The sequence below is a fragment of the Aulonocara sp. 'chitande type north' Nkhata Bay genome, linkage group LG18 (assembly GCF_057382095.1).
Source record: "Aulonocara sp. 'chitande type north' Nkhata Bay isolate Kocher_YH1m ecotype deep benthic linkage group LG18, A_spYH_male_GT1.1, whole genome shotgun sequence".
NCBI lineage: Eukaryota > Metazoa > Chordata > Actinopteri > Cichliformes > Cichlidae > Aulonocara > Aulonocara sp. 'chitande type north' Nkhata Bay.
In genome coordinates this window covers 41,552,675-41,576,699 of record NC_141361.1, presented here as the reverse complement: position 1 = coordinate 41,576,699, position 24,025 = coordinate 41,552,675, and the positions used below count along the sequence as shown (strand labels likewise).

General features: G+C 43.2%; 2 protein-coding genes across 2 annotated transcripts; one reads left to right on the top strand and one right to left on the bottom strand.

The window, feature by feature from the left end:
- Positions 1–283: 283 nt before the first annotated feature.
- LOC147309310 (actin-related protein 2/3 complex subunit 5-A-like) lies at positions 284–8,532 on the top strand. Its single transcript, XM_086272435.1, has 4 exons — positions 284–565; positions 2,428–2,500; positions 7,580–7,756; positions 7,946–8,532. The coding sequence occupies exons 1-4, from the start codon at positions 426–428 to the stop codon at positions 8,006–8,008; spliced, it is 453 nt and encodes a 150-aa protein (XP_086128561.1). The 5' UTR covers positions 284–425; the 3' UTR covers positions 8,009–8,532.
- Positions 8,533–9,139: 607 nt separating this feature from the next.
- Positions 9,140–23,555, bottom strand: rnf2 (ring finger protein 2). Its single transcript, XM_086271400.1, has 9 exons — positions 23,418–23,555; positions 19,239–19,335; positions 18,963–19,123; positions 16,002–16,084; positions 14,926–15,058; positions 14,746–14,845; positions 12,746–12,918; positions 12,444–12,633; positions 9,140–11,869 (listed from the first exon to the last, which is right to left on the bottom strand). The coding sequence occupies exons 2-9, from the start codon at positions 19,323–19,325 to the stop codon at positions 11,768–11,770; spliced, it is 1,029 nt and encodes a 342-aa protein (XP_086127526.1). The 5' UTR covers positions 19,326–19,335; positions 23,418–23,555; the 3' UTR covers positions 9,140–11,767.
- Between the last annotated feature and the right edge of the window lie 470 nt (positions 23,556–24,025).

The following is a 24,025-nucleotide window of genomic DNA, read 5'->3' as shown; positions in this document are numbered from 1 at the left end:
CTGTGCGCCCCCAGGCCACCCCGCTGGACACGCCATTGCTTATAAATACATTTCAGAAATACCTTTTGGACTTTCATGAAATGAATCATAGTCATCAAATTAAAACAAAAAGAATTCACTTGACATGTAATATAGATTGCATAAAAAATGAGTTTGCTCACGATGTTCTCGTTTCTTCATATGAGTTTGTATTGCAAATATTAAAAAATGTTCTGTAAACTCCGTACCAGTTGGAGGCAGCACTGCGCCAGTTTGGGGTTTTTTGTTTGGCCCGAACATGAGGAAGAAGTAGAAAGAAAGTGAGGAAGTGAGGAGGTGAGGAAGTGGACCTGCGGGGCTGCGAAGTGGACAGCAGAGTTTCGTGGCGTGTGCTGTCCTTAGAGCTTTGTCTTTTCCTTTAGCCGATCTTTGTTGTCGTGTACAGGATGTCTAAGAACACGGTGTCCGACCGCTTCAGGAAAGTAGATGTCGATGAATACGACGAGAACAAGTTCGTGGACGAGGAAGAGGGAGGAGAGAATCAGGGCGGTCCGGACGAGGCCGAAGTGGACTCTCTGCTCAGACAATATCCTTTAAGTTGGCGGCTGTTCTGCTGACGGCACGGCGAACAGTGATGCGTGTATGTGGACAGCTCCGCTGTTTGAAGGGCGGAGTATCGGTCCAGTATCGGTGCTTCTCGGTACCCGTTTTTATATGGTTAAAATAATGTTCCGGGTATTTACAGTGACATAAAGTTGACGTTTCTGTGACATCCTGTGTGCAGTTTGTTTCATAGGAGCCTGTGAAACCTGACTTCCGGGTGTCAGTCACAGGAGGGTGTGGTTCTCTGTGACTTTTTCCTTTTTAAGGAAATGTTTCAGCCCCATTCTTTGTCCGTGTGTCGGACTGTGTGTATTATCAGAATTGTCATGTATTCACGCTAAAGAGCTGCTGTTCGACTGTGTTTCTTTCACCTGCAGCTTTCCGCGCCTTTAAAGGCCTCGATGAAACCAACAGCAGTGCTTTAAGGTGAGCTCGGCTGCATAGAGAGCAGGCTGAGGAGCTGTGCAGGAGGACTCGCTGCCTCTACTTTACCGCTGTCGTTTATGGAGCACCATAGAGTAGTCCTTTTACTCTGAATTAGGGCTGCCACACACGATTATTGTGAGAGTCGACCAATCAGATCATCATCCACTGGACGTGAAACGTACAGCTTATTGCACCAGCAGCATCTGCTCTGATATAACTATCATTAGCTTACAGCTTGAAGTGTTTCAGGTATGTGCTAACTAAAAATAAAGACAAGGTGATAGTTTAATTACACTTTTAATGAAATTTGCAGATTGTCTCAGTGGAAACTCAGCCGTCTGCTACTTCATATCTAAAATATAACAGCACACTGGAGTAAACTCTCTATCATCTCACACTTCTTTTTAATCAATTTTCTGCTTGACGTTTATTCAACTGTGTGAAAACTGTAACTTTAATCTCAGCCAAACCGATTTACTGAGGAACAAACAAAACGCTGAAAAAAGCCAAACAATAACATTTTTAAGTTATCTAAGTGACTTTTATATCATGTTTAACCTGAGTAGCGAAAGACCGCGGGGGGTTTGAGAACGATGTGCCAGGAGTTGAACCTTGACCTCCCGGCCAGCACATCTCCGAAAACATCGGAGCACTTTTGTAAATATGTGATGTCTTGATAAATCGACCAGATATTTGAGGTTTACACAGCTGCATTCTCGCCTGAAAATATCTGAAAACTTTATTTTGTGACCCAGAAAGAGTAATATTAAAACTAAGTAGCTGCCGCCATCGTTGGAAACTGTAATTGGCTGGGCCGCGCTATGAATTCTGGGATAGGTTGGGTCATGAAGGATACACCCGACCCATCCTTCAAATCTGGGGAAATTAAGGACGCATTTGGAGAAGTCTTCGAGTTTGGACAGCCTTTGTCGCGTCGCTGTAACAAATGCAGCCTCTGAATTTGGACACAGCTACGATACCGGAGACTAATTTTTCCTCGGGGTTTAACGGCAGCTGGCATCCTTGTAGATGCAGTGCTGCCATCTTCTGTTTCAGTCCGTTATTACACTCTTAAATCCTACTACTTATTCCTGCGTCTTTCAGGATCTTGCAAAGCTTCAAACGACACGTCGACTATTAAATTAGTCGTCAATGATTTTGATAGTCGACGAATCGTGGCAGCCCTACTCTGACTCTTGACTTTGTGTGCCTAGTTGTAAAATTTAGTCACAGAAGTCTTTTTTTTTTTTAATGTTATTTGTAATGAAACCTGCTGTTTGCTTTAGAAACAGTTTACTCCTTGTTTTGTAGTTGCACTTTATAGTGTCTATAGTGTATACTATATGTGTATTCATTTAAAACAGGAAGCACAGGTCGTGTATCTCCATCTCTGTGTTGTCCTTGACTGATATTTTGTAAGGGGAATCTGAATGGAGCTCTCAGTGCTGTCCTAAAGAATCCTCCAATCAACACCAAGAACCAGAATGCCAAGGTAACCGTGTTTTTATTCAACCTGACTCTCTACATTTATTTTCAATTCACTTCAGTTTCATTTATACACTACCAAATCACAACAACAGCCTCCTCACGATGCTTTATATCGTAAGGTAAAGAATCAAGACAACAATAAAGAGAGCAAGCACTTGGTGACAGTGGGAATAAAAAAACTCCCTTTTAAAGGAAGAAGCCTCCATCAGAACCAGGCTCAGGGAGGGCCAGCCAGGATGATCTGATATCGTCGTGTTGGTGTTGTTCCCAGATCATCATGAAATTGTTGTTCCAGGTTCAACATTGCAAGTGACCAGTCACATTGTTGTGACGTTATTCTTTTGCGCGCCAAGCCATTCGTGCATTTATGAAATTCCAATGTTGCAAGGACAATATCAATTCAGCTTAGCGTTTATTAAAGGGTTAGGGTCCGTTGATCGGCGGACAGAGGCGGTTTCTCGCAGCTTAAGTACAGTTTTTTTGTTTTACGGCGGTTTTTCCCGAAGTCGCAAAAGTATGACGTCACAACATTCTGATTGGTCACTTGCAATGTTGATCCTGGAACAACATTTACTATGTTGATCTGGGAACAACACCAACACGACGATATCAGATCGCGCGGGCCAGCCGACAGCTGCGATACTCCACAGTGGCATTTAACTTCTCTGAATGTGGTTCTTTATGTTTTCCTAAGAGATTTAAATGAAACATAATCCAAGAGTAACGCTTCAGTTTTAATTAAAAGGTTTTCATAGAAAAGCTCCATTAACTGCTTAGGAGTTACAGCCTGTCTCAGCTGCCATGGGGCAAGAGATGGGGCACAGCCCGAACAGGCTGTCAGTCAGGGCTAACACAGGGAGACAGACAGCCATTCACTTTCACACCTATAGTCAGTTTAGCGTCACCAGTTAGTCTTTGGACTATGGGAGGAAGCCAGAGGTAGCCCACACTGACATGGGGAGAGCATGTAAACTCAAAGTAGAAAGGCTCTGGCCAAATGGTCGATTCAAACCCAGGACCTGGGATTGAATTGACCTTCTTGCTGTGAAGCAAAAGTCCTAACCACTGTACCCCCATGCTGCTTATATACATATACCCCCACTAATATTTAGTTAACATATTTTGGTTGCACCTTGACAACATGCTTTTGGTAGCCATCAATAAGCTTCTGGCATAATTCTGGACTGATTGGAAACTCTTCTTGGCAGAATTGGTTTAATTTGGTTAGTTTCCTTGCATGGACCTGACTTAAGTATATATACTTAACAGACCATCAGAGCATTATATACACCTGCTATTTAATAATATTTCTTATCTAAATAATTTGACTTAACAAAACTTTATGAAGAACAAAATATTTTAACCTCACACATAATACTAGCCAGGCCCTTGTAGTCAGTGTGACCAAAGGTAGCATAGCTACCATTAGCTCTTCCCCAGCAGGTTGTCCCTAGCAGCCGGAAAAACAGGATGGTTGGTTGATGGTGAGGAGCAAGCGTAGTCTCTCTATCAATCAGCTATGTACCACAGGCCCTCAACTGTTATTTAAAAAGCCATCACTTGACCCAGCTGTCTTAGCTAGTTATAGGATCATCTCAAACCTCTTTTTATTGCAATTTTTTTCAAAAACACAGAAAAAGCACAGAAACAGCTTTAGTGAAGGTTACAAATGATCTTCTTATGGCCTCTGACAGTGGACTCATCTCTGTGCTTGTCCTGCTAGACCTCAGTGCAGCGTTCGATACTGTTGACCATAATATCCTATTAGAGCGATTAGAACATGCTGTAGGTATTACAGGTACTGCACTGCAGTGGTTTCTATCATATCTATCTAATAGACTCCAGTTTGTGCATGTAAATGGAGAGTCCTCTTCACACACTGAGGTTAATTATGGAGTTCCACAGGGTTCAGTGCTAGGACCAATTCTGTTTACATTATACATGCTTCCCTTAGGCAGCATCATTAGAAGACATAAATGATACCCAGCTTTATCTATCCATGAAGACAGATAAGACGGGTAACATGAAATATGGTATCTAAGCAGATTCTTACTCTGAAATATGGTATCTAAGCAGATCCTTACTCTGGATGGCATTACCTTGGCCTCCAGTAACGCTGTGAGGAACCTTGGAGTCATTTTTGACCAGGACATGTCCTTCAATGCACATATTAAACAATCGAAATACTTTACGTGGGTTACAGTTGCTCCAAGACAGTAACAGTAATAGACTAAACTAATTACATGATACAATATGTTACAAAGTTTAGAAATATAAGAAATAGCTCTAATATATACAAATAGCTCAATTATAAATATCAAGAATATATGAGGGACATTTAACCTGTGAACTTTGTCACTTGTGCAACAGTGTGTAGCTATTGCAGTCTGTACTGTGCATTAGATGGAGGAGTTGTACAGGGAGATGGCCACAGGCAGAAATGATTTCCTGTGTTGTTCAGTGGTGCATTGTGGGTAATCTTAGTCTCTCACTGAGCGTGCTCCTGTGACTAGCCAGCACATCATGGAGTGAGTGGGAGGTATAATCCAGCATTGTCTTCATCTTGGATGATAGCTGCCTCTCAGGTACCACCTTAAGGGAGTCAACCCTAAACCTGCTGCCCCAGCATGCAACACCATAGAGGATAGCACTGGCCACAACAGACTCATAGAAAATCCTGAGCATTGTCTGACCAATGTTGAAGGACCTTAGAGACGACTCTGGCCCTTCCTGTAGAGTACAGTGATGTTTTTAACCCAGTCCAGTTTATTATCTATGTGTACTCCGAGGTATTTATAGTCCACATGGATTGAAACAGGTGTCACAGGTTTCCTGGTCCTCCTAAAGTCCACAATCAGTTCTTTGGTCTTTGCCACACTAAGCTGCAGATGATTCTGCTCACATCACAGCCCTCTGGCTACTCTGACTCATCATCCCTGCTGATGCATCCAACCACCGCAGAGTCATCAGGAAACTTCTGAAGATGGAGGTCTCTGTGCAGTGGCTGAAGTGTGTGGTGTACAGGGTGAGGAGGAAGGGGGAAGGACGGTCCCCTGTGGTGTTCCTGTGTTGCTGATCACCTTGTCAGACACACACATATTGTGGTCTTCCTGTCAGGTAATCAACAATCCAGGACACCAGAGAAGCATCCACCTGCATCACTGTAAGCTTATCACCCAAGAGGGTCGGCCTGATGGTGTTGAAAGCACTGGAAAAGTCAAAAACATGACCCTCACAATGCTCGCCAACGTGTCTAGATGGGTGCAGACGCGATTGAGCAGATAGATGATGACATCCTCAGCTCCGAGAAGGGGCTGGTAAGCAAACTGAAGAGGATCCCTGACGTGGTCTGAGTATGGGTCGGAGCTGGTCCAGGATGAGTCTTTCCAGGGTCTTCATGACGTGGGATGTCAGGCCTGTAGTCCTGGGGTCCTCTTCTTGTCTCTGTCTTAGAGATAGGCTCAGAGTAGAGCTGCTACCCCTCCACATTGAAATTAAAGGTTTCCTCTTTGATAAAGCATGCAGTTGGGGCTGGATCAAATGAACCTAAATCCTCCCTTGGTTACCCTGCAGTAGGTTTCGGCTTCCCGTGATGCACTGAGTGTTGACTGTGCACTGACTATATGTTTATACATCACTCTGCACATGAGATATTATTCATCTCTGGTAGGGCTGGGTATCGTCACTGATTTCTAGAATCGATTCGATTCCGATTCACAAGGTCCTGAATCGATTTGATCTTCGATTCGATTTGAATCTGGGAAATTTTGACAGTCAGAAATAATATAATTCAGATCAGTACATTTACATATTTTTGTATCTATAAAAAGGAAGCTGACACTTTCCAGACTTTATCAAAGGTGTGAGCATCACAGCAGAGGCCTTTGTGTCAAAGTCGCTGAAGATAAAACACAGAAAAACATGAAGGAGATTTTCCTGTTCTGGAATTTTATAAAAATATTCTGCAGTACATCAAAAATGAAAGAAAACCATTAATCAGCATATGAACGTTACCTCTGAAGTTACAGCGGTTTTATTAGAGACACGGCTAACAGGCATTTTGTATAATTTTAAAAAGTTTACATTTGTTCAGAAGCCTGTTGAACAGCAGAAATTAGGTTTTCTTTTCAGAAGTAAGTAAAAACAACATCGGCCGACAGCCTGTAAACAACGGTAGACTTGTGCGTAACAAGCAAGCGAATAATGCAGAAAACAGATTTTTAGACGGGAAACTGTTGTTGAAGTACAGAGAGAGAGAGGGAGAGAGAGAGAGAGAGGGAGAGAGAGGGAGAGAGAGGGAGAGAGAGAGAGAGAGGGAGAGAGAGAGCTGTGCATGAAGTGTGATTTTATCCTGGTGGAAGCAAAACAGCAAAAGTCAGAGTGAATTCATGACGATGTTTATGTGAAGCGTAGTTTGGATCTGCTTTTGCTGCTGGTTCGGTCAATGTTGTTTGGAGAGAGATCAAACTAACAGCTTCAGAATCGGCGCAAAAAGGGCGTGAACACAAAGCTCGACCCGCCGAAACATCAGAATCAGCGAGCTGTCGGCTTTCAGCCCCGACTGTGAGAAAGGCGACATCTCACCGATTCTGCTCCACGCTTTGTGTTTACGTCTATGTGCAGAAGCCGTGTTCCTGCTCTCATTCACTGTCTTAGCTGTTTGGTGGTTGTCAAAATTTTGTGACGTTTCACCAGAGATTCTGGAATTTTGGGCAAAATACATTTATATTAAAAAATCGATTCAGGATTTTAATGAATCGATATCACGTTATCCAGCGTTTCTTTTTTCTGTCTTCCTCCCCAGCCCTCCCTGAGTGGGATTCTGCTGGAGTCATCTTCCTGCTAAAAGGGAGTTTTTCATTCCCAGTCTCCTCACAGTGCTTGCTGTTTTCTTTGTATTATTGTAGGGTCTTTACCTTGCAATATAAAGTACCTTGAGACAACTGCTGTGAATTGTGGCTGTATAAATAAAATTGAATTGAAATGATGTGGGAGCTCAGATGTCTTGATGGAAAGTGTTCATTTAGGTACCTGCTTTTTAATATGCAGTATCCTCCCCCTCTTTATGTGTGTTGGTGCATAGGAGCGAGCAGAGCAGCTGGTGGTCAAAGTGTTGAGCAGCTTCAAGAGCAGTGACATAGAGAAGGCTGTGGGCTCTCTGGACAAAGCAGGAGTGGATCTGCTCATGAAATACATCTACAGAGGCTTTGAGAAGCCCTCTGACAACAGTAGTGCTGTACTCCTGCAGTGGCATGAAAAGGTCAGTGCTTTCTGTTAATTAAGCTAATACAATCTTAGAGTGGAAATTGTGCTGAAATCGAAACCAGTTTCCATTAAGTGGTTAGTGCCACGTTCACAAAGCCAGAGCTTTGATCACAATCACAGACGATTCCCTCAAATCATAATGCAGAGAAAAGTTTATGGACGTTTCTTTTCTGTGCGTCCTCAGGCCCTGGCAGTGGGAGGAGTTGGCTCTATCGTGAGAGTCCTGACTGCGAGGAAGACGGTCTGATGGTCGCCGAACCTGCAGCGTCCAGTCACACGCCACAGCTGATTGTGTTTCTGAGCTTCTGTCTTTATATAGGACTTTTTTTCCAACTGCTCTTCTTTCTACTTTTTTTTCTACTTTCTGGATTTCACACACATTTCTAGGATTTCAAAGTGCTGGGTGTCAGTCAGGCGGCAAGGTGCTGGCACCTCACACAATCTGTTTGGCATCCCTGCAAAGAGACCTCTCACTCAGACGCAAAGCAGCTCCACAGCTCCTCCTTTAAACAGCTCCCCGGCTGCTCTGCTGGCTCTCGCACCATTCGCGCTGTCTTCTCTGCATCTTTCCCCTTTTCCTCTGGTAGAGTCGGACTCATCCAGAGGAAATATTCCTGTTTACCCTCAACTTTCTCAAGATGTTTGTCCACTTTTTTTTTTTTTTCTGCTCATGCCAAAACTGTGTTTGGTTCAGCCTGATTCGTGGCTGTTCTTCTTACGTTGATTCTTTGTATATTTGAAACAACAAAAGAATAAAGAGCCGAAGCTGAACACTTGTCTTTTCTGCTTCTGTTGAATCCTTTTATACATATAAAACTACTGTAGTTGTTTTGCTCACACATTTGAAAATGAGTTTGTATTCTGCTTTTATCACAACAGCAGGATAGTTGTTAGTGATGGGATGAGCAGAGCCGTCGGAGCGTGTCGAGAAATCCGGACGGTCTTTGATGAACAGCCTTTTGAGGCTTTCTGCTTTATGGGCGAGTGATGTGAGTGACGACTTTGAGCCAGTAAAGTATTAGACACGATATGCCTGTAAATAATGATCGTGTTTACTATAATATTCATAAGTTTTATTTCAAGTTTAAGTGTTTGTTGTGCACCAGGCTAGAGTAAAACACCATCTCATCTATGGGTGTCATCCAGATGTGAGACTTTATAGGACTGTTTTACTGGTGCAGTCTGGCTTCCTCAGTGCAAGAAACCAGTGGAGTCTATAGAGAGCCACATGTGCCAAAACTAAATGCATCATTAAATGAAACATAAGCTAATTTTGTTTAACATTCTGGTATTTTGAGCGATGTTTCTAACAAATGACTATAATTATTGATATTTTTTATTTACAAAGTAGCAGAACAAATGATAGAATCAGCCAATGTTCAGGGGAAAAACTTTAATATGACAACTGAATCCAATTCATTAAAAATACCTTTGATGTGAAGTTGCACTGATGTATTCAGCTCTATGCCGAGGTCATGTAACACTGGACTCCACTGAACTGAAAGGATGTCAAACATGATTACAGAGCAGAAACAGCACCGTGTGCTCCATGTTGAACTCAGATTCAGCTTTATTGACCAAACAGAAGGATGCAGTATACAAGCTCCACACACTGCTGATCAGATGCACTCGTCCTAAACGAAACATGAGTAACGCTGTGACTCGTAGGGTTCTCTCTCATGGTGAGTGTATTTTGTGAAATGGGACCATTTTCTTTGCTAAAGTTGAAAGTCACGCTCCTCTGTGACTTTCAAAAGTCCAATGTTGATTTCTGCTCAAACTATTTTTATTCAGAATAATGTATAGGTCAGTAAAACGAAACGGTATCTGCTCAAGCACTGAGGTTAGTTGCAACAGCTAGTTTCTACTTTTCCTTCAGCTGCTACATTTTGCTTAACTACCTTTTTCTCTAGAACGGCAGAAATGAGTAAAGTGTCATCTACACTCTCCAGAACCCAAGTTATACTTACTGTGCAGAAAGATCGTTCTCTGGTTATCGACTCGAATGAAAGAATAGCAGCAAATCGTCACCTGAGACGAGCTGCATCCAAAGAAAGAATGTTTGCTGTTTTTTAGTTTCAAGGTTTAGGAAACAAATGAGTCGTTCTAAACTTTATAAACTTTGCTTCACCGACTTTTATCCATAATTTAGACGTTTCTCTAATAACATTTTGACTTGCAGTGAGCAGAGCACTTCCATTTATTTAAATTAACAGATTCTCCAACTCCTCTAATATAACCCATACTATACATTAATCAGAAACATGGCATTGTGCTATACCATTTGTTTAACAGCTGCAGGTTTTAAAGACAGACGGAAAACACGTTACAGGATATCAAACATGATATTTGTATGAAACCAAGTCATTTCCATGTTCTGTGTCTGAACACTTCCTTTTCCCACCATCAGTGAAAACAAGTTTATGACATGACACAGGCTGTACTGACAGTTTATTCCCTTCACATTCTCATCAACACATTTCAGTAATCACTCACAAGTAGTGTCCATGCAACCGAGCATGAGCTCACGTTAGCACAGCTCAAACTCTGCACATGTTTGTGGTTTGTTGAAATGTACCAACTGGCAACCAGTCTGAACACAAATTGACAAAGTCACAACATTTACGGTACACGTTTAGACTCGCACTCACTCAGGAATCACCCTTTCCGTGGAGTTTCTCTTCCAAACACTCAGGAACCTGACTGCTGGGTGGAAAATGAAACAAACTGTATCAAAGATTTCTCCAGGATGTGTCTGTGAGAGCAACGAGTTAACCTCCCTGTGATGGACAGCCACCCTCAGCAAACAGGATAAATACTGTAAAGGTCAAACTGTCCAAGCCTCCGATCACACATACTGTTACAAAAGACATTTATAAAAGGATGAGCGATAGAGAGCAGCCACAGATATTAGAAGACAGTTTGTTCCTACAGATCAGGGCAACTGAGATTCTCCAACTCAAATCAGGGTTCATAAACCAGCTGTACACGTCAACTTTGTGACCGTGACAAGACGACCAAATCTGTTGGTTTGTTTCCATTTTCACGTAAACTAACAGTCACACGTGGCAAGATTCTCTTCCGCTTATCAGGACTGCAGGGATGCTGGAGCGTATCCCAGCTACCACAGGGCGAGAGGCGGGGCACGCCCCGGACAGGCCTGTCTCAGGGCGAGCGACCATTCAAACCTGTGGGCCATTCACAATCACCAGTTACCCTAACCAACTGTGATGTTCTGGGAGTACTGGGAGAGAACCACACAAACAAAACACAGCAAGGCTGGACAGTGGAGTCGAACTCAGGACCTAACCACTGCACCACCGTGCCGCCATAATTATATATAGAAGAGTGTTCTAACAGAAACACATTTCAATGCAACACATATTCACATTGTGGCTTTTATTTACTTCCATGCATGTCAGATGCATCGTACATGGCCCACTAATGCATGGCAAACTGTTCACAGGCATTTTAACAAAGCGCATCATTCTGATATCCTGGAGGTCACTGGGAGTGATCGTGTGCTCCTACACTGTTTGGACAGAGCTGGTCCTGGTTTTTAAGGCCCTAAACCCAGCCACATGTCACCCATGTGATGCAGGGCGGTTTCCAAAGTCAAACAGACCCACGAGTCCCAGCCTAAAGGCCATCCAGATGAAGACAGTATACCATGTGCTTTTAACGTCACGCTATAGATGGACCCTGGATTTGTTTGGAGAGAATCCACAGTTACTGTCAGCAGCCCAGTCTGTCGGCTGCTGTTCTGATCTGCTACATCATACTAAGATAGAAACAACACGGATACAGATAATATAAAACAAGGGGTTTCTTCTATGTACAAGAGTCCTTTTGAGGGTTTTAGTCAACCCTGTCATCTCCTTCAGAAATACACTTCTGCTCTTGTTTCTGTGTGCCGCACAGGTATCCATGTCCATGCATTTGATTTTCCTCTGAGTGTGTGTGTGTGTGTGTGTGTGCGCACGTGTGTGTGTGTTTTCCTGGCCGTCTACTTGTGTTCTTTAGTAGGGGCAAAGTAGAGCTCCATGGGTTTGTTGACCTTCCAGTACTTTTCACTGACCAGTTCCAGGGAGAAGGAACCATTCAGCACCTGTGGACAGAGTTCAACACGTCATTTCCCAAACACACTGAATCACACAGTATTTTGAATGTAGCCATTGAATCTGTTGTTGTTACTGTGAACTGTTTTTGCACATAGAAAAGCTAAACCTGCTGTCTCACCTTTGTGCACATCCCTTTACAACATCGTACGTCTACATCAAATGTGCCAAGTGCCAGTGTTTTACATCATTTCCTCAAGGATTAAAAAAAGGGAATAAGTGGTTAGCGCCCCCTAGTGTGGTGCCTCGTTGACTACAGCCAACATGAATTCTTCCACTTTAAAAATAAAACCACAAAGCTAAACCTTGGTATACTAATAATAATGCTATACTATATAACTTGTTTTATTTTTGTGCCAGCCCCTAACACTGTAAGAAAAACATGGGTTGGAAAAATTAAAACTAATGGCCACCAGATTATCATACTGTGGGTGCAAAAAGTCTTCCGGTCTTACAGAAGTCTGTGGGACAACAGCCTTCAGTCCACGTCTGTGTGGATCACAGTGAAAAAGACAGGATAGCTATATGTTTAGTAAAGCTGAGTGTGTCTGTGTGGGTGCTCACAGTGAACTGGTTTCCAGCTGTAGGTATGTAGATGGTGTACTGTTTCTCTGAAGCTGCCTCCACATTAACAGGACTGGCTTCAGCGTTTCTCCTCAGCTCCTCCAGAGCCAGTCGCACAGCCAGGTATTTAGACAGGTGATCCACTGTGGCGTTACCGGATGTCTTTATGTAGCGAGGGACAAACTCCACACTGTGCAGACACAAAAGCACTCGTGTGAATATGTGCAGGAACTGGATTTTCAGAGCTAACGTAGGGTGTGTATTATATTGAAATGGATGTGTCAGCAGCAATGTCTGACTACCTGTTGTGACCGTCATCCTTCTCCATCAGGGTGGGGTGTGGCCTAAAGACCAGCTCTATTTCACTGGCACCACCATCAATCACCGAGTCCCCGCCCCCGTTCTCTGCAGCGTTATCCATGTCCAAACCGCTGTCGTCGCTTGTCTTGGTGCGCTTGATGCTCGGCCCGGCCTCCTACAGAACCACAGTTAAAGATGAAGAGAGATCACCCATCCTAAAAATCACTGTGGTCCTCACACTCGTGTGTTCGTCTCTTTGCCATTAGTACTCGGATCGACTCGCCACGCTTTTCAGGGTTTCCCATTAGATAACAGCTCCTGGTACCAGTAGGGATGGGTACCGGTATCCGGTGCCATTATGCCGGTGCCTTTTTTTCCCCTGAGATGTCATACACTTTGGATTCTAGCCAATCATTTTACGTTTCCGAGGATAGTAGGCGGGCCCAGGTACGTACGTTCTTTTGAGCAGAGCTACAGATTAAAAATGCCCAAAGCGAAGCGGTCAAAGTCTGTCTGTACTTCACAACAAAAGATGCAAACTCAGCAGCCTGCAACAAGTGCTTTAAGCTGATACTGTCAAAGGAGGTAACACCTCGAATCTGATGAAACACCTGGCGACGGGTTTTTTTTAAAGCCGAGAAATGCGCCGTATTTGATAGCTTGCTGCGAGACCTCACACCGAGCGCATCTACTGCGGGTGTGGTGCCTGTTATCGGACCCGGAGTTAGCAACATCCCCCAAAAACCCCAATAGCCTCCGTAATGTCTTTGTGCCTGCGCGAGTTCAACGGGTATAGGGAAGCACTGTATAAGGTTCCCGTTATTGGTGTTTGGGTGGTTGACCGGGACGGATTTTCTCCTGTCACTTTCTCGTCATCCCTGACGTGCTCTCCGTTGTTTTTTCCCTGCTAATTTTAGCATCACACGGCACAGCTTCTGTATCACGTGGTATAAGGCTCCGCCCTTGTCATTTGTTGAGCAGGAAGAGTGAGCGCTTGTTTTCATGCAGATTACGTCCCGGATCAAACTGCGGTACAATCGGCGTCTTTTTTTTTCTTTTTTTTTTTAAAGATCGTTGTCATTTGGAAATGAGATCGCACATAAGTATGAATAGAGATCGCGATTTTCTAACGATTAATTGTGCAGCTCTATTATCTGCTGTAAAAAGCCAGGACAGGAAAATCTCTTCACGTTTTTCTGTGTTTGATCCTCAGTTACTTTGACACAAAGACATCTGCTGTGATGCTCTGATGAAGTCTCACAGTGTCAGCTTTGTTTTTATACACAGACATAAATGTAAGGAGATGTAAATGATCAGAATTATAATATTTCCGACTGAGTAAACACTGAATCAATGGGGACTTTGTGATTCGATGATAGAAGTCAGTGATGATACCCGGCCCTAGTCATGCTCTACATGAAAAATAAAGAAAAGGAAGACAAAGACGCCAATGCCTCTGTTCCAGTAGTACCTATTGGTAAATGGACTGATTCTTATAGAGCGCTCTTCTGCTCTCCCGGAGTACTCAAAGCGCTCTACACAACATGCCACATTCACCCAATCACACCCATTCTCACAAGCACTTTCTCTATATGCTTTCTAACTACATTCACACACATTCACACGCCGATTGATGCGTCGGAGAGCAACTTGGGGTTAGTATCTTGCCCAAGGATACATGACATGCAGACTGGAGGAGGCAGGGATCGAACCACCAACCTTCCGATCAGTAGGTGACCTGCTCTACCTCCTGAGTAACAGCCACCCCAAATCAACCTAATCCTAATCAACTACACTCGGCTTAGGTTGTTTTCCATTACAGCTGAGTCAATGTGGGTGAGGTTGTTACAGCAACACGGCCTGAAAGTTCTGCGTGTAGCTTGTACCAGGCAATAACACCTAATGGAAAATCCTAAAATCGAGTCCAGTTGAATCAAACAGGTACACGTGGAAAAGAGGCTTAAGCGGTACACAGAAAGCATCCATGTATACCACATCATACCTGGTTGCTGTGGACGGAAGCGTTGCTACAGTGGGAAGAGTCTCCATTATCCTCAGCTCCACTGCCGTTCTCCACTGTGTGTCTCTTACCACGCTGTAGTCTGACACAGAGGTAACTCGCATTCATTGAAATGGACTGAGTTTAATGTGAGTATTTGGAGCATTTGTACACGTCCTTTACCTGGTCATAGCCTGTATCTTCAGCCCTTCTTCTATGCTGTGGGATAAGGCTTGCTGGTTGTTGTGTTTGCTGATGCGGGCCAAAACTCTTTCCTGGTGGGCTTCGTACTCGTCACGGCTCGGGTAAATCTTACCTGAAAGTAGAAAAATGCCACAAAAGACTTCACGCACCATGTCCACACGTAAATAAACAGGAAATAACTATGTATAATATATACACACACATGTTTTCAGACTGTGTCTTACAGGTCTGAAAGTACACGTATATAACAATTTGTTTTTACATAATGATCCAATTACAATAAATTAATGAAGGCTGTGTTTAAAAAACATTTATTTTGTATTATGTTTCTCTACAGAAAACTTGAGTATGAACCAAATAGTGATTTTGGAGAATTGTTGATTGTAGTGATTTCATACTGTGCTGTAATCATCATCATCTGATTTTTAAAACTGAGAAAACTAAAGAAATGATTTTTGACCTTAGGATGTGCACATGACTCAGTGGGGATTGATGGGTGTACGACACAGCAGGTTAGCTCATATGAATACTCAGGCATCTATGTGGATACCTTTTTTTAAATGGAAAGGCTGTGTTGGGTTTTTCTGTGAGAAATTAGCTCGAAGACTACAAAGAGAACCAGTCTCTCCAGTAAAGATATGAAAAAGATTCATCAGGATCATAAAACTGTTAATGATCCATCCCATATCTTTTCTGCAGTACGAGCCGTTACTCTCAGGGAGACGGTACAGAGCAAAGAAAACAAAGCAGCAGAAAGTCTCGTTCCTCCCTACATCTGTTGCACTTTTAAATAAGCACTTGGCACTATTTAAACCTCTGGAGCAACATCGCTGTGTAACTGAACACTTGCTGGCGTCGTGTCACAGGAATCAAAGGTGTATTGATGAATCTATTCACTTATTTATGGATTGATCTTTGTTGCTGCTTTCATTATTCAAATGCTGCCATGTTTCTTCTTCCACAGTAATGTGAAAATGACACAAAATGTTCTTCCTGCAGGCATAAGAAACCATCAACATGTGGATGTAAAGCACAACTTTCCTGACATCACTTACTAATCAGAGCATCAAAATTGGGGTCTGGACGCAGCGATCTCTTGGACACCAGCTTCTTACGACAGGTAGGACACTCTTTATTACTGCGGAGACAGCAAACGGCATCAGTGCCACTTCCACATGAACAACAGGTAATCATGCACAACATCTCAGTTGTTTTCTAACGTCTGTATCGGTGTTATGAAAGCAAAACTCATGACCTGTGAAAGCCTGAACAACAACAGACGAAGTGACAGTATGTGAAAACAGCATATCAAAAACAAGGAAAATTCATACCACACTGAGGCCGTGCTAGCCCATCAGCATGAGACGATGCTCGGACTGTTACTGTGCATCTGCATGCCTAATGCCTATATCTGTAAGTGTGAGTGGAAGCAGGTGCTGTGACTGTAAGATGGTCACTCTCACACATCAACCTTCAGGTGAGAAGCTTTGGCTTTTTGAACCAGTCTCACTGCTGTATTATTACTATGCTAATATCCTGTGGGGTAGGTGCAATGTGTTTTATTAGCCATGTTTTAGTGCCATTAAAAGAGAGAGTGGATTTGGAAAGAGCAACTCATTGATAAAAAGTTAAAACTAATTTCCTGGGCTAAATTTGGCCGTTAACTCTGGCCTTTGAATAAAGCTTGCTTCAGCCAATACCAATCATGGAAGGCTACACAGGCTTCCCGACAGGCTGCACAGATGCTCCGTGACTTCACTGCCGCTAGTGCTGCACGATTTTGCATAAAATGAGAATCACGATTTTTTGGTTTAGAATTGAGATCATGATTCTCTCACAATTCTCTTTTCCAGTATAAATATTTATTGCACTTATTAACTGCACATCAACTTCGTAACAGTTGAGACTGAACATAAAAACAATAAATAAACATAAAAACAACAAAATGTTGTACTGCTTGAAATTCTGTCTCCACCGTTGCTCGACGCTGCGTGTACAGAGCAGGTAGTGCAACAATAGAAAAATAGTTGCGGGACGGCACTGTGTAGCGTTTGTCTAGGGTGTTGATCGTTTTCCTAAATCCCTCGTTTTGCACAGTGTTGATGGAGCCATATCTTTGGTCAGGTGATAAGTGATAGCCTCCGTAATGTCTTTGTGCCTGCGCGAGTTCGACGGGTATAGGGAAGCGCTGTATAAGGTTCCCGTTATTGATGTTTGGGTGGTTGACCGGGACGGATTTTCTCCTGTCACTTTCTCGTCATCCCTGACGTGCTCTCCGTGGTTTTTTCCCTGCTAATTTTAGCATCACACGGCACAGCTTCTGTATCACGTGGTATAAGGCTCCACCCTTGTCATTTGTTGAGCAGGAAGAGTGAGCGCTTGTTTTCATGCAGATTACGTCCCGGATCAAAATGCGGTACAATCGGCGTCTTTTTTTTTTCTTTCTTTTTTTTAAAATCGTTGTCATTTGGAAATGAGATCGCACACAAGTATGAATCGAGATCGCGATTTTCTAACGATTAATCGTGCAGCGCTAACTGCCGCCCTCTCTGTCCAGCTGTGACGGTCATATTACTCAGGTGTAGGGCTGGGCCATATTATACCGTTCACGGTAATACCGGTATAATGTTAGGCAACGATAGGAAAATGAAATATCGCGATAGAATATGAGTGAAACGCGCATGCGCAGTGCCTTTGTTTTCATACGCACATGGCCGATTGTTGAGTGAAACAGATGAACCAGAATTGGTTTGTAAAAATGGTGCAACTTCCGTGATGTGGAACTGGTTTGGTGTTTGTCCGTCAGATACACGACAAAGCACATTTTTTTGCAGAACATGCAAGCGGCCGTCGTATTTGTCGGACTAAGATGCTCTTAAATCTGGGAGTAATCTGGGTCCTAAACTCTGTATACTTCAGGTCAAACAACACTGCAGCATCACTTAGAGTTAAAAACTGTCTAAATTCTTTCATCTTTAATAAAACGATCAGCATTGCTGCTTTACCAGGTGTAACTATAAAGTTTAACTTCCAGGCATCCATGAAAACAAAAGTTATTACATTTAACGGAGTTAGAAGTTAGCAGGAAGCTAGCGGAAGTTAGCTCGCTAGTTTCGCTAGTTACCTAAGCATGATATTGCATGTTCTGACTGAGAGATTTCTGAAAAAATTCAAACGCACAGCTCTGCTATCACTTCCAACATAAATGAAGACAGGAAACTAAACAGCAGTGACGTTTGTAGGGTTACTGAAGTTGGGCTAGCTGGTATATAATGATGTGCTACGTGATCGCTAGCGACACAGCTATGTTAGCATAACATAAACAGTGAAGCTGGAGGACGAACACTAACACGTGAAGGTTCCTCATGGTTAGAGACAAATGCAATCGCATGGCAGGATGCTGTAAACGGACCAAACTTCAGTCAGGAGAACAACTGAGATAATCCATCCACAATACGAGGTTAGTCATTAATATACTGCAACAACATGGGAATAGAGCAGCTGCAGAGAATTCAACATTAATGAATCAATGGTACAGAAGTGGAGGAAGCAAGAAGAATGAGTTTAATAAAGTTTGATTTATCTGACTGCTTTGTTTCGCTTAATGTGCCTTATAATCCCGTGCACCTTATGGTCCGAAAAATACGTACTGCACACTGCAGTTTAATGTTGCAAAGCACCTCTTTTTAACTTCAGTGGATATTATACATGGTTATGCTCAGGATATGTCAGCCCATTTCTACTGGAAATGCCTTTGGGTTAAACTTTCAGCAAGGAATTTGCATTTGCACTGTTACATTTTTATAAAGCTTTAATGTACATAAAAACCAGCTTCTTGTTTAAGTGAAAATAAATGGAAGGTTGTCTTTTTGTGCTAGTAATGTTGTGGAGTTGTATTTTGTCTCGCATCAATTATATCGTCAGTTATATCGTTATCGCAAATTTTCAAATATATATCGTGATAAATATTTTTGGCCATATCGCCCTGCTCTACTCAGGTGTTCCCGTGCACTCACCCAGATCTCAAAGCTGTGATGATGCAATCAGCACAGAAGCGATGCAAACATTCTTTGGTAGTCATCGTGTTCTTCAGCATGTCCAGACAGATAGGACACATAAGTTCACTGTGCAAGGACCTGGGTGACACCGCTATTTCCAGGCCATCTGTGATAGCCTCCTGTGGCAGAAGCAAACACACAGACTGAGGTTAGCACCAAGACGAACCAGGCCTAACAATCACAAACACAGCCGTGCCACAGGCTGACTGATGATGAGGTGGTGTTAGTGATTACCTGTGGAGTCCTCTGTAGCTCGTACAGACTCAGCTCCCAAGTCTTGCTGAGGGGTTGGACCCCATTGGTCTGAACTGTTTGAGTCATCACTGAAACTCTGAAAAACAGAAAGGAAAAATGGAGACTCTTCTGCAAATCAATGATAACGAGTTATTCACTCCAAGTTAATGGTAAGCACAGCACACTTTCTATTGTCACACATAAACATGTAACCTGTAATGTCAATGAGTAAAATAAAAGTTCAGCAATGAACCAAAAATCCAAAAAGGAGAACAACCAGAAAGAAAGACAAAAAACTGGTGGACAGGGAGTCGGGTTGGTGGGGGGTGTGGGGGGTTGGGCGGAAAGGGAATGGGACTGGAAGTCAGCCAATCAGAGAGCAGAAGACCAAAAGGTCTCACTGCCCGCTGACCTCTGTTCACCGTGCTGGATTCACAGCGCACAGGAAGCCACGATTTGTTTCCTTCAAAGCTTGCTTTAGCACATCAGCGCTGCGATTAATGCAGAAGTCAACACGGACGCACAAACCCTTCATTCCTCATGAGCAGCAGCAAAACTTTTTACCATAAACGCACTGACATTAGTGTTAGCGCTGGCATCTGACACAGTCCAGCTTCTCACCCAGTTTGTCCGACTGGATGAAACACAGCACTGTCAGAGACATCACACTGATCCACGGTCTTACTCTGTACTTTTTTTCTATTATAGTTATTTACTTATACCTTTCATAGTAAATTAAGCTGCCAGTAAGTTTATATAGAATTAGAAAACAATGTGTTTACAGTGTCTATTTTATAAAATCCCCATCTAAGCTCAGAACAGAATAGGAATATCCTTTATTGTGCCTCATTGGGAATATTCAGGTATCGCTGACAGGCAGACATGCAGATTAAAATATTGTTTTAAACTTGTGGGTGCTGACTTCTCTCAGACTTTAATTCAGGACTCTTGGAGGGACTCGTCTCTCTCGCGCTCTCTTTATAGTCTCCATTCATGGAAAGGACTAAGAGGTTTTTATACTTTGCAGACTGAAGCAGCTAAAGTCACTGCACCAGTAAAATGCATTTCTTGGATAGCAGTTGGAAACATCGCCTTCAACAGTATTTCATTGTCATGTTATCATTTTAACAAATGTAACTCTTTAGATGTAATAGGGTTGTTAGGAAGCTTTATGGTCTTGTTTTATTTAGACGTAGGGCTGGGCGATATGGCCTAAAATCCATATCGCGGTATAATTTGAAGCATGTACGGTAACAATATATCTCACGATATATTCTTTTCTTCTGTATACTGTATATTCCGCACTATAAGGCGCACTTAAAATCCTTTAATTTTTTAAAAATCGACAGTGTGCCTTATAATCCGGTGCACCTTATGTATGAATTCTGGTTGTGCTTACTGACCTCGAACCGATTTTATGTGCTACAGAAATCTGTCAAAATGTTTTAGTACGACTTTGGTTGCTACGAAGCCGCACCGTTTGATGGATTGTCGGAGTATTACGGCTGCCGTAGTCAGGAGCCTCGCGGAGTAATCTGGGTCCAAAACTCCGTCCTTTTCAGGTCCCAAAGTCAAACAAACACTGCGGCATCACTGAGAGTTACAAACTGTCTAAATTCTTTCATCTGTAATAAAATGATCAGCGTTGCTGCTTTACCAGGTGTAACAATTAAGTTTAACATCCAGGAAAACACAATTTATTAAATTCAACGGAGTTAGAAGTTAGCAGGAAGTTAGCTCGCTAGCTGAGAAAATTAAAACGTACAGCTCTGCTATCACTTCCAACATAAATGAGGACAGAAAACTAAACAGCAGCGACGTTTGTAGGGTTACTGAAGTTGTCGAAAACCTTAGACAAAAATAGCAGCTTAGAGATTGGTCTAAAATTGCCAAGAACTGACGGGTCCAAACCAGGTTTTTTTAGAAACGGCTGGACAACAGCTTGTTTAAACGAATGAGGAACAGTTCCATTTGAGATACTGCCATTTACAATAGCGAGGATGTTAGGGCCGACTGTCTTCAGCACATCTCTGAGAAATGGCGTAGGTAACACATCCAAGGGGCACGTAGTTGGTTTCACGTAGTTGGCATTATTATATCAGAAAGATGGGATAATGAAACTGGTTTAAATTTGGAGAGAATGAACATGCAGGTGGTTCAGAAGGGTCGTGGGATGGGAGCGGGATATGTGCTCTGATATTAATAAATTTTTTCAGTAAAGAACTTTTGAAAATCCTCAGAAGTGTGTGAGGCAGTCAAAGATATCACTATGACTGTCGCCCGGCATAATTTCCACATGATATTGTTTGCAGCCGCTGCAACGCTTTCGACCAAAACAGGCGCAGCTTGATGACAACATCAACATGCGCTATCGCGGTAGAGCGGTATAGCCAAAATCTCAACTGTTGGCCAAATTCATATTGTTTCTACCGTATACCGTTTATACCGCCCACCCACATTTAGACGCTTCAGTGTGATCCTTAAAGGAAACCCATCTATGAAATGATTATGAGTGGGTACCATCATGACACCTCGGACACACAGAAGCCCTTGTATACTTCTCACTGGTATCCACACAGGTACTAATACCCCAGTAATCGGCTTGGCTCAACTCAACTCGGTTTTTAGGCTTTTCCATTGGGTGTTAGAACCTGTTACCAGATACTTTTTTAGTACTTATTTGGCCAAGCTATCTGAAATTGTGTCGTCAACAGACTGCCATCAATGGGCTGGTCAATAGAGTCGCTCGATGAGTCACGACTCCTTCGCGATAATCCAAGCCGAAAGTGGACAACAAGGGAAAAGGACACACAAAAAACAACACTGTGGTGTCTGACGAAAAGTCACATGCCAAACAGCAGGCATTTCACATTTCACGCAAACAAATGACATCACGGGGTCGCTATAACGACTCCACGCAGATTAGGTGGTACTCCACTGAAAAATGGAAAATAATTTCTAATTCTTAACTGAGCTGATGTGTTTGGTGCTCACGACACACAGGGTTGTGTAACCTGGGCATACGGATCACTCCTAATAACAGTTCGTCTATGTACAGATAATACAAGAAACCAGTGTTATTTGTGTTATATGGGGCTGTTCTGTTGTGGGTCTGAGAGGTTTGTCTAGTCAGAATGTTATACTGTATATATGTGTGTCTGTCTTACAGTGTACTCTCGTAATGTAAAGAATAGCTGCTGCAGATAATGGAGACCTTAATAAGTTTCAAGTTAGACTTCTGTGCCTCCCTGCTTGGCCTTATTTCTCTGTCTTGTCTGCTGCGTATCATTTGGGTGTTTGCAGCTTTGCTCCTTATTACCTGTTGGCCTCTGTCTTTGTTTTGGTTTTGCCCGAATAACAACATGGCAAAGACTACCCAAAATGCATTGCGATACCCAGCACTAAAGAGGTGAAAATGGGGGTGGTTCACATAAAACACAACGAGCGGTTTGAAAGGCAAGCTACACAACCTTTCCACATATGAAGAATAAAATATCAATAAACACAGTACAATGGGACGTAAAACGGGGGCTGCGTTGACCAGTACATTACCATGACGTGTTTGTACCGCAATCATTAATCTGTGTCCATAAACAAAACCCTGTGTGCAGCACACATTCAAATTAGACACGGTCTCTACGGCTGTTAGCGTGTAAACGGGTTTTCTCAAACGCACAGGCAGCTGAGTCGACTCTGATATTAATTTTCCACCAAGTTATTAGTGTTAGCTTATCAACTGTTGTTCACGGGCAGACCTCGAGCACAGATTTCAATGAACCCACGGTGCTCGGCTGCTAACCACGGGCTACCGAAGAGGCTAGCTGCTCCTCGCAGCGCTAACGCCAGAAAGGAGCTGAACACAGACCGTGACAAAGACCGCACGATCGTGGCGGACACTCATCTCGTTTCCATTTAAATAGCACACACAATTACACGACGAGTTATTCAATAAAAAACTCGGGACGGAGTCACGAATGTAATTTGTGGCTGTGACAGAGGGGAAAACAACAACAGACAAGAGCCGAGCACCGCTGTCCTGAGCTGAGCTGTGCGGCTGTCCAGCCTCCAGAAAACAGCGTGAAACAACCACAAACTGACGCCTGGAGCTTTTTAACCACAACTTCCCACACAGGAGCGAAGCAGGGATCCCAGCTGGGAACATCATTTTTCCATACTTACATTTTCAGTTGTAAGAGACGATCCAGCCAGCGCGTTTAGGCGAAGGCAATATGGCGGACACACAAGAAGCAACGTAACCTGGGAAACCGAGTCCTGTGCTGGAAGCCTGATCAGGTGACATCTGTACACGTCAATGACTGTAGAAGTCACTGCTACACACCCATCACCCAAACTCCCATCAAAATCAATAAAAACACTTTAACGGAAGCCAGCTTCACCTAATTATGGCCCATTGTCTTATTATATGGAAAAATGTGTGTCATGAGCCTCCAGCTCGCACTGGAGCGGTTCGCAGCCGAGTGTGAAGCAGCGGGAATGAGGATCAGCACCTCCAAATCTGAGGCCATGGTTCTCAGCCGGAAAAGGGTGGAGTGCCCACTCCGGGTCGGGGATGAGTTCCTGCCCCAAGTGGAGGAGTTCAAGTATCTCGGGGTCTTGTTCGCGAGTGATGGGAGAAGGGAGCCGGAGATCGACAGACTGATTGGGGCTGCAGCTGCAGTAATGCAGACGCTGCACCGGTCCGTCGTGGTGAAGAGGGAGCTGAGTGTAAAAGCGAAGCTCTCAATTTACCGGTCGATCTACGTCCCTACCCTCACCTATGGCCACGA

Bases quoted from the DNA above. Each gene is read 5' to 3' on its own strand.
- rnf2 (XM_086271400.1), bottom strand. From the start codon at position 19,325: ATGACTCAAACAGTTCAGACCAATGGGGTCCAACCCCTCAGCAAGACT. The intron at 15,059-16,001 runs GTAAGTGATGTC...TTCTACTTTCAG, and splicing joins CAATTTTGATGCTCTGATTA to GTAAGATTTACCCGAGCCGT. The intron at 12,634-12,745 runs GTAGTCAGACAT...GTGTCTGCACAG, and splicing joins AAGGATGACGGTCACAACAG to TGTGGAGTTTGTCCCTCGCT.
- LOC147309310 (XM_086272435.1), top strand. From the start codon at position 426: ATGTCTAAGAACACGGTGTCCGACCGCTTCAGGAAAGTAGATGTCGAT. The intron at 2,501-7,579 runs GTAACCGTGTTT...GTTGGTGCATAG, and splicing joins CCAAGAACCAGAATGCCAAG to GAGCGAGCAGAGCAGCTGGT. The intron at 7,757-7,945 runs GTCAGTGCTTTC...GTGCGTCCTCAG, and splicing joins TCCTGCAGTGGCATGAAAAG to GCCCTGGCAGTGGGAGGAGT.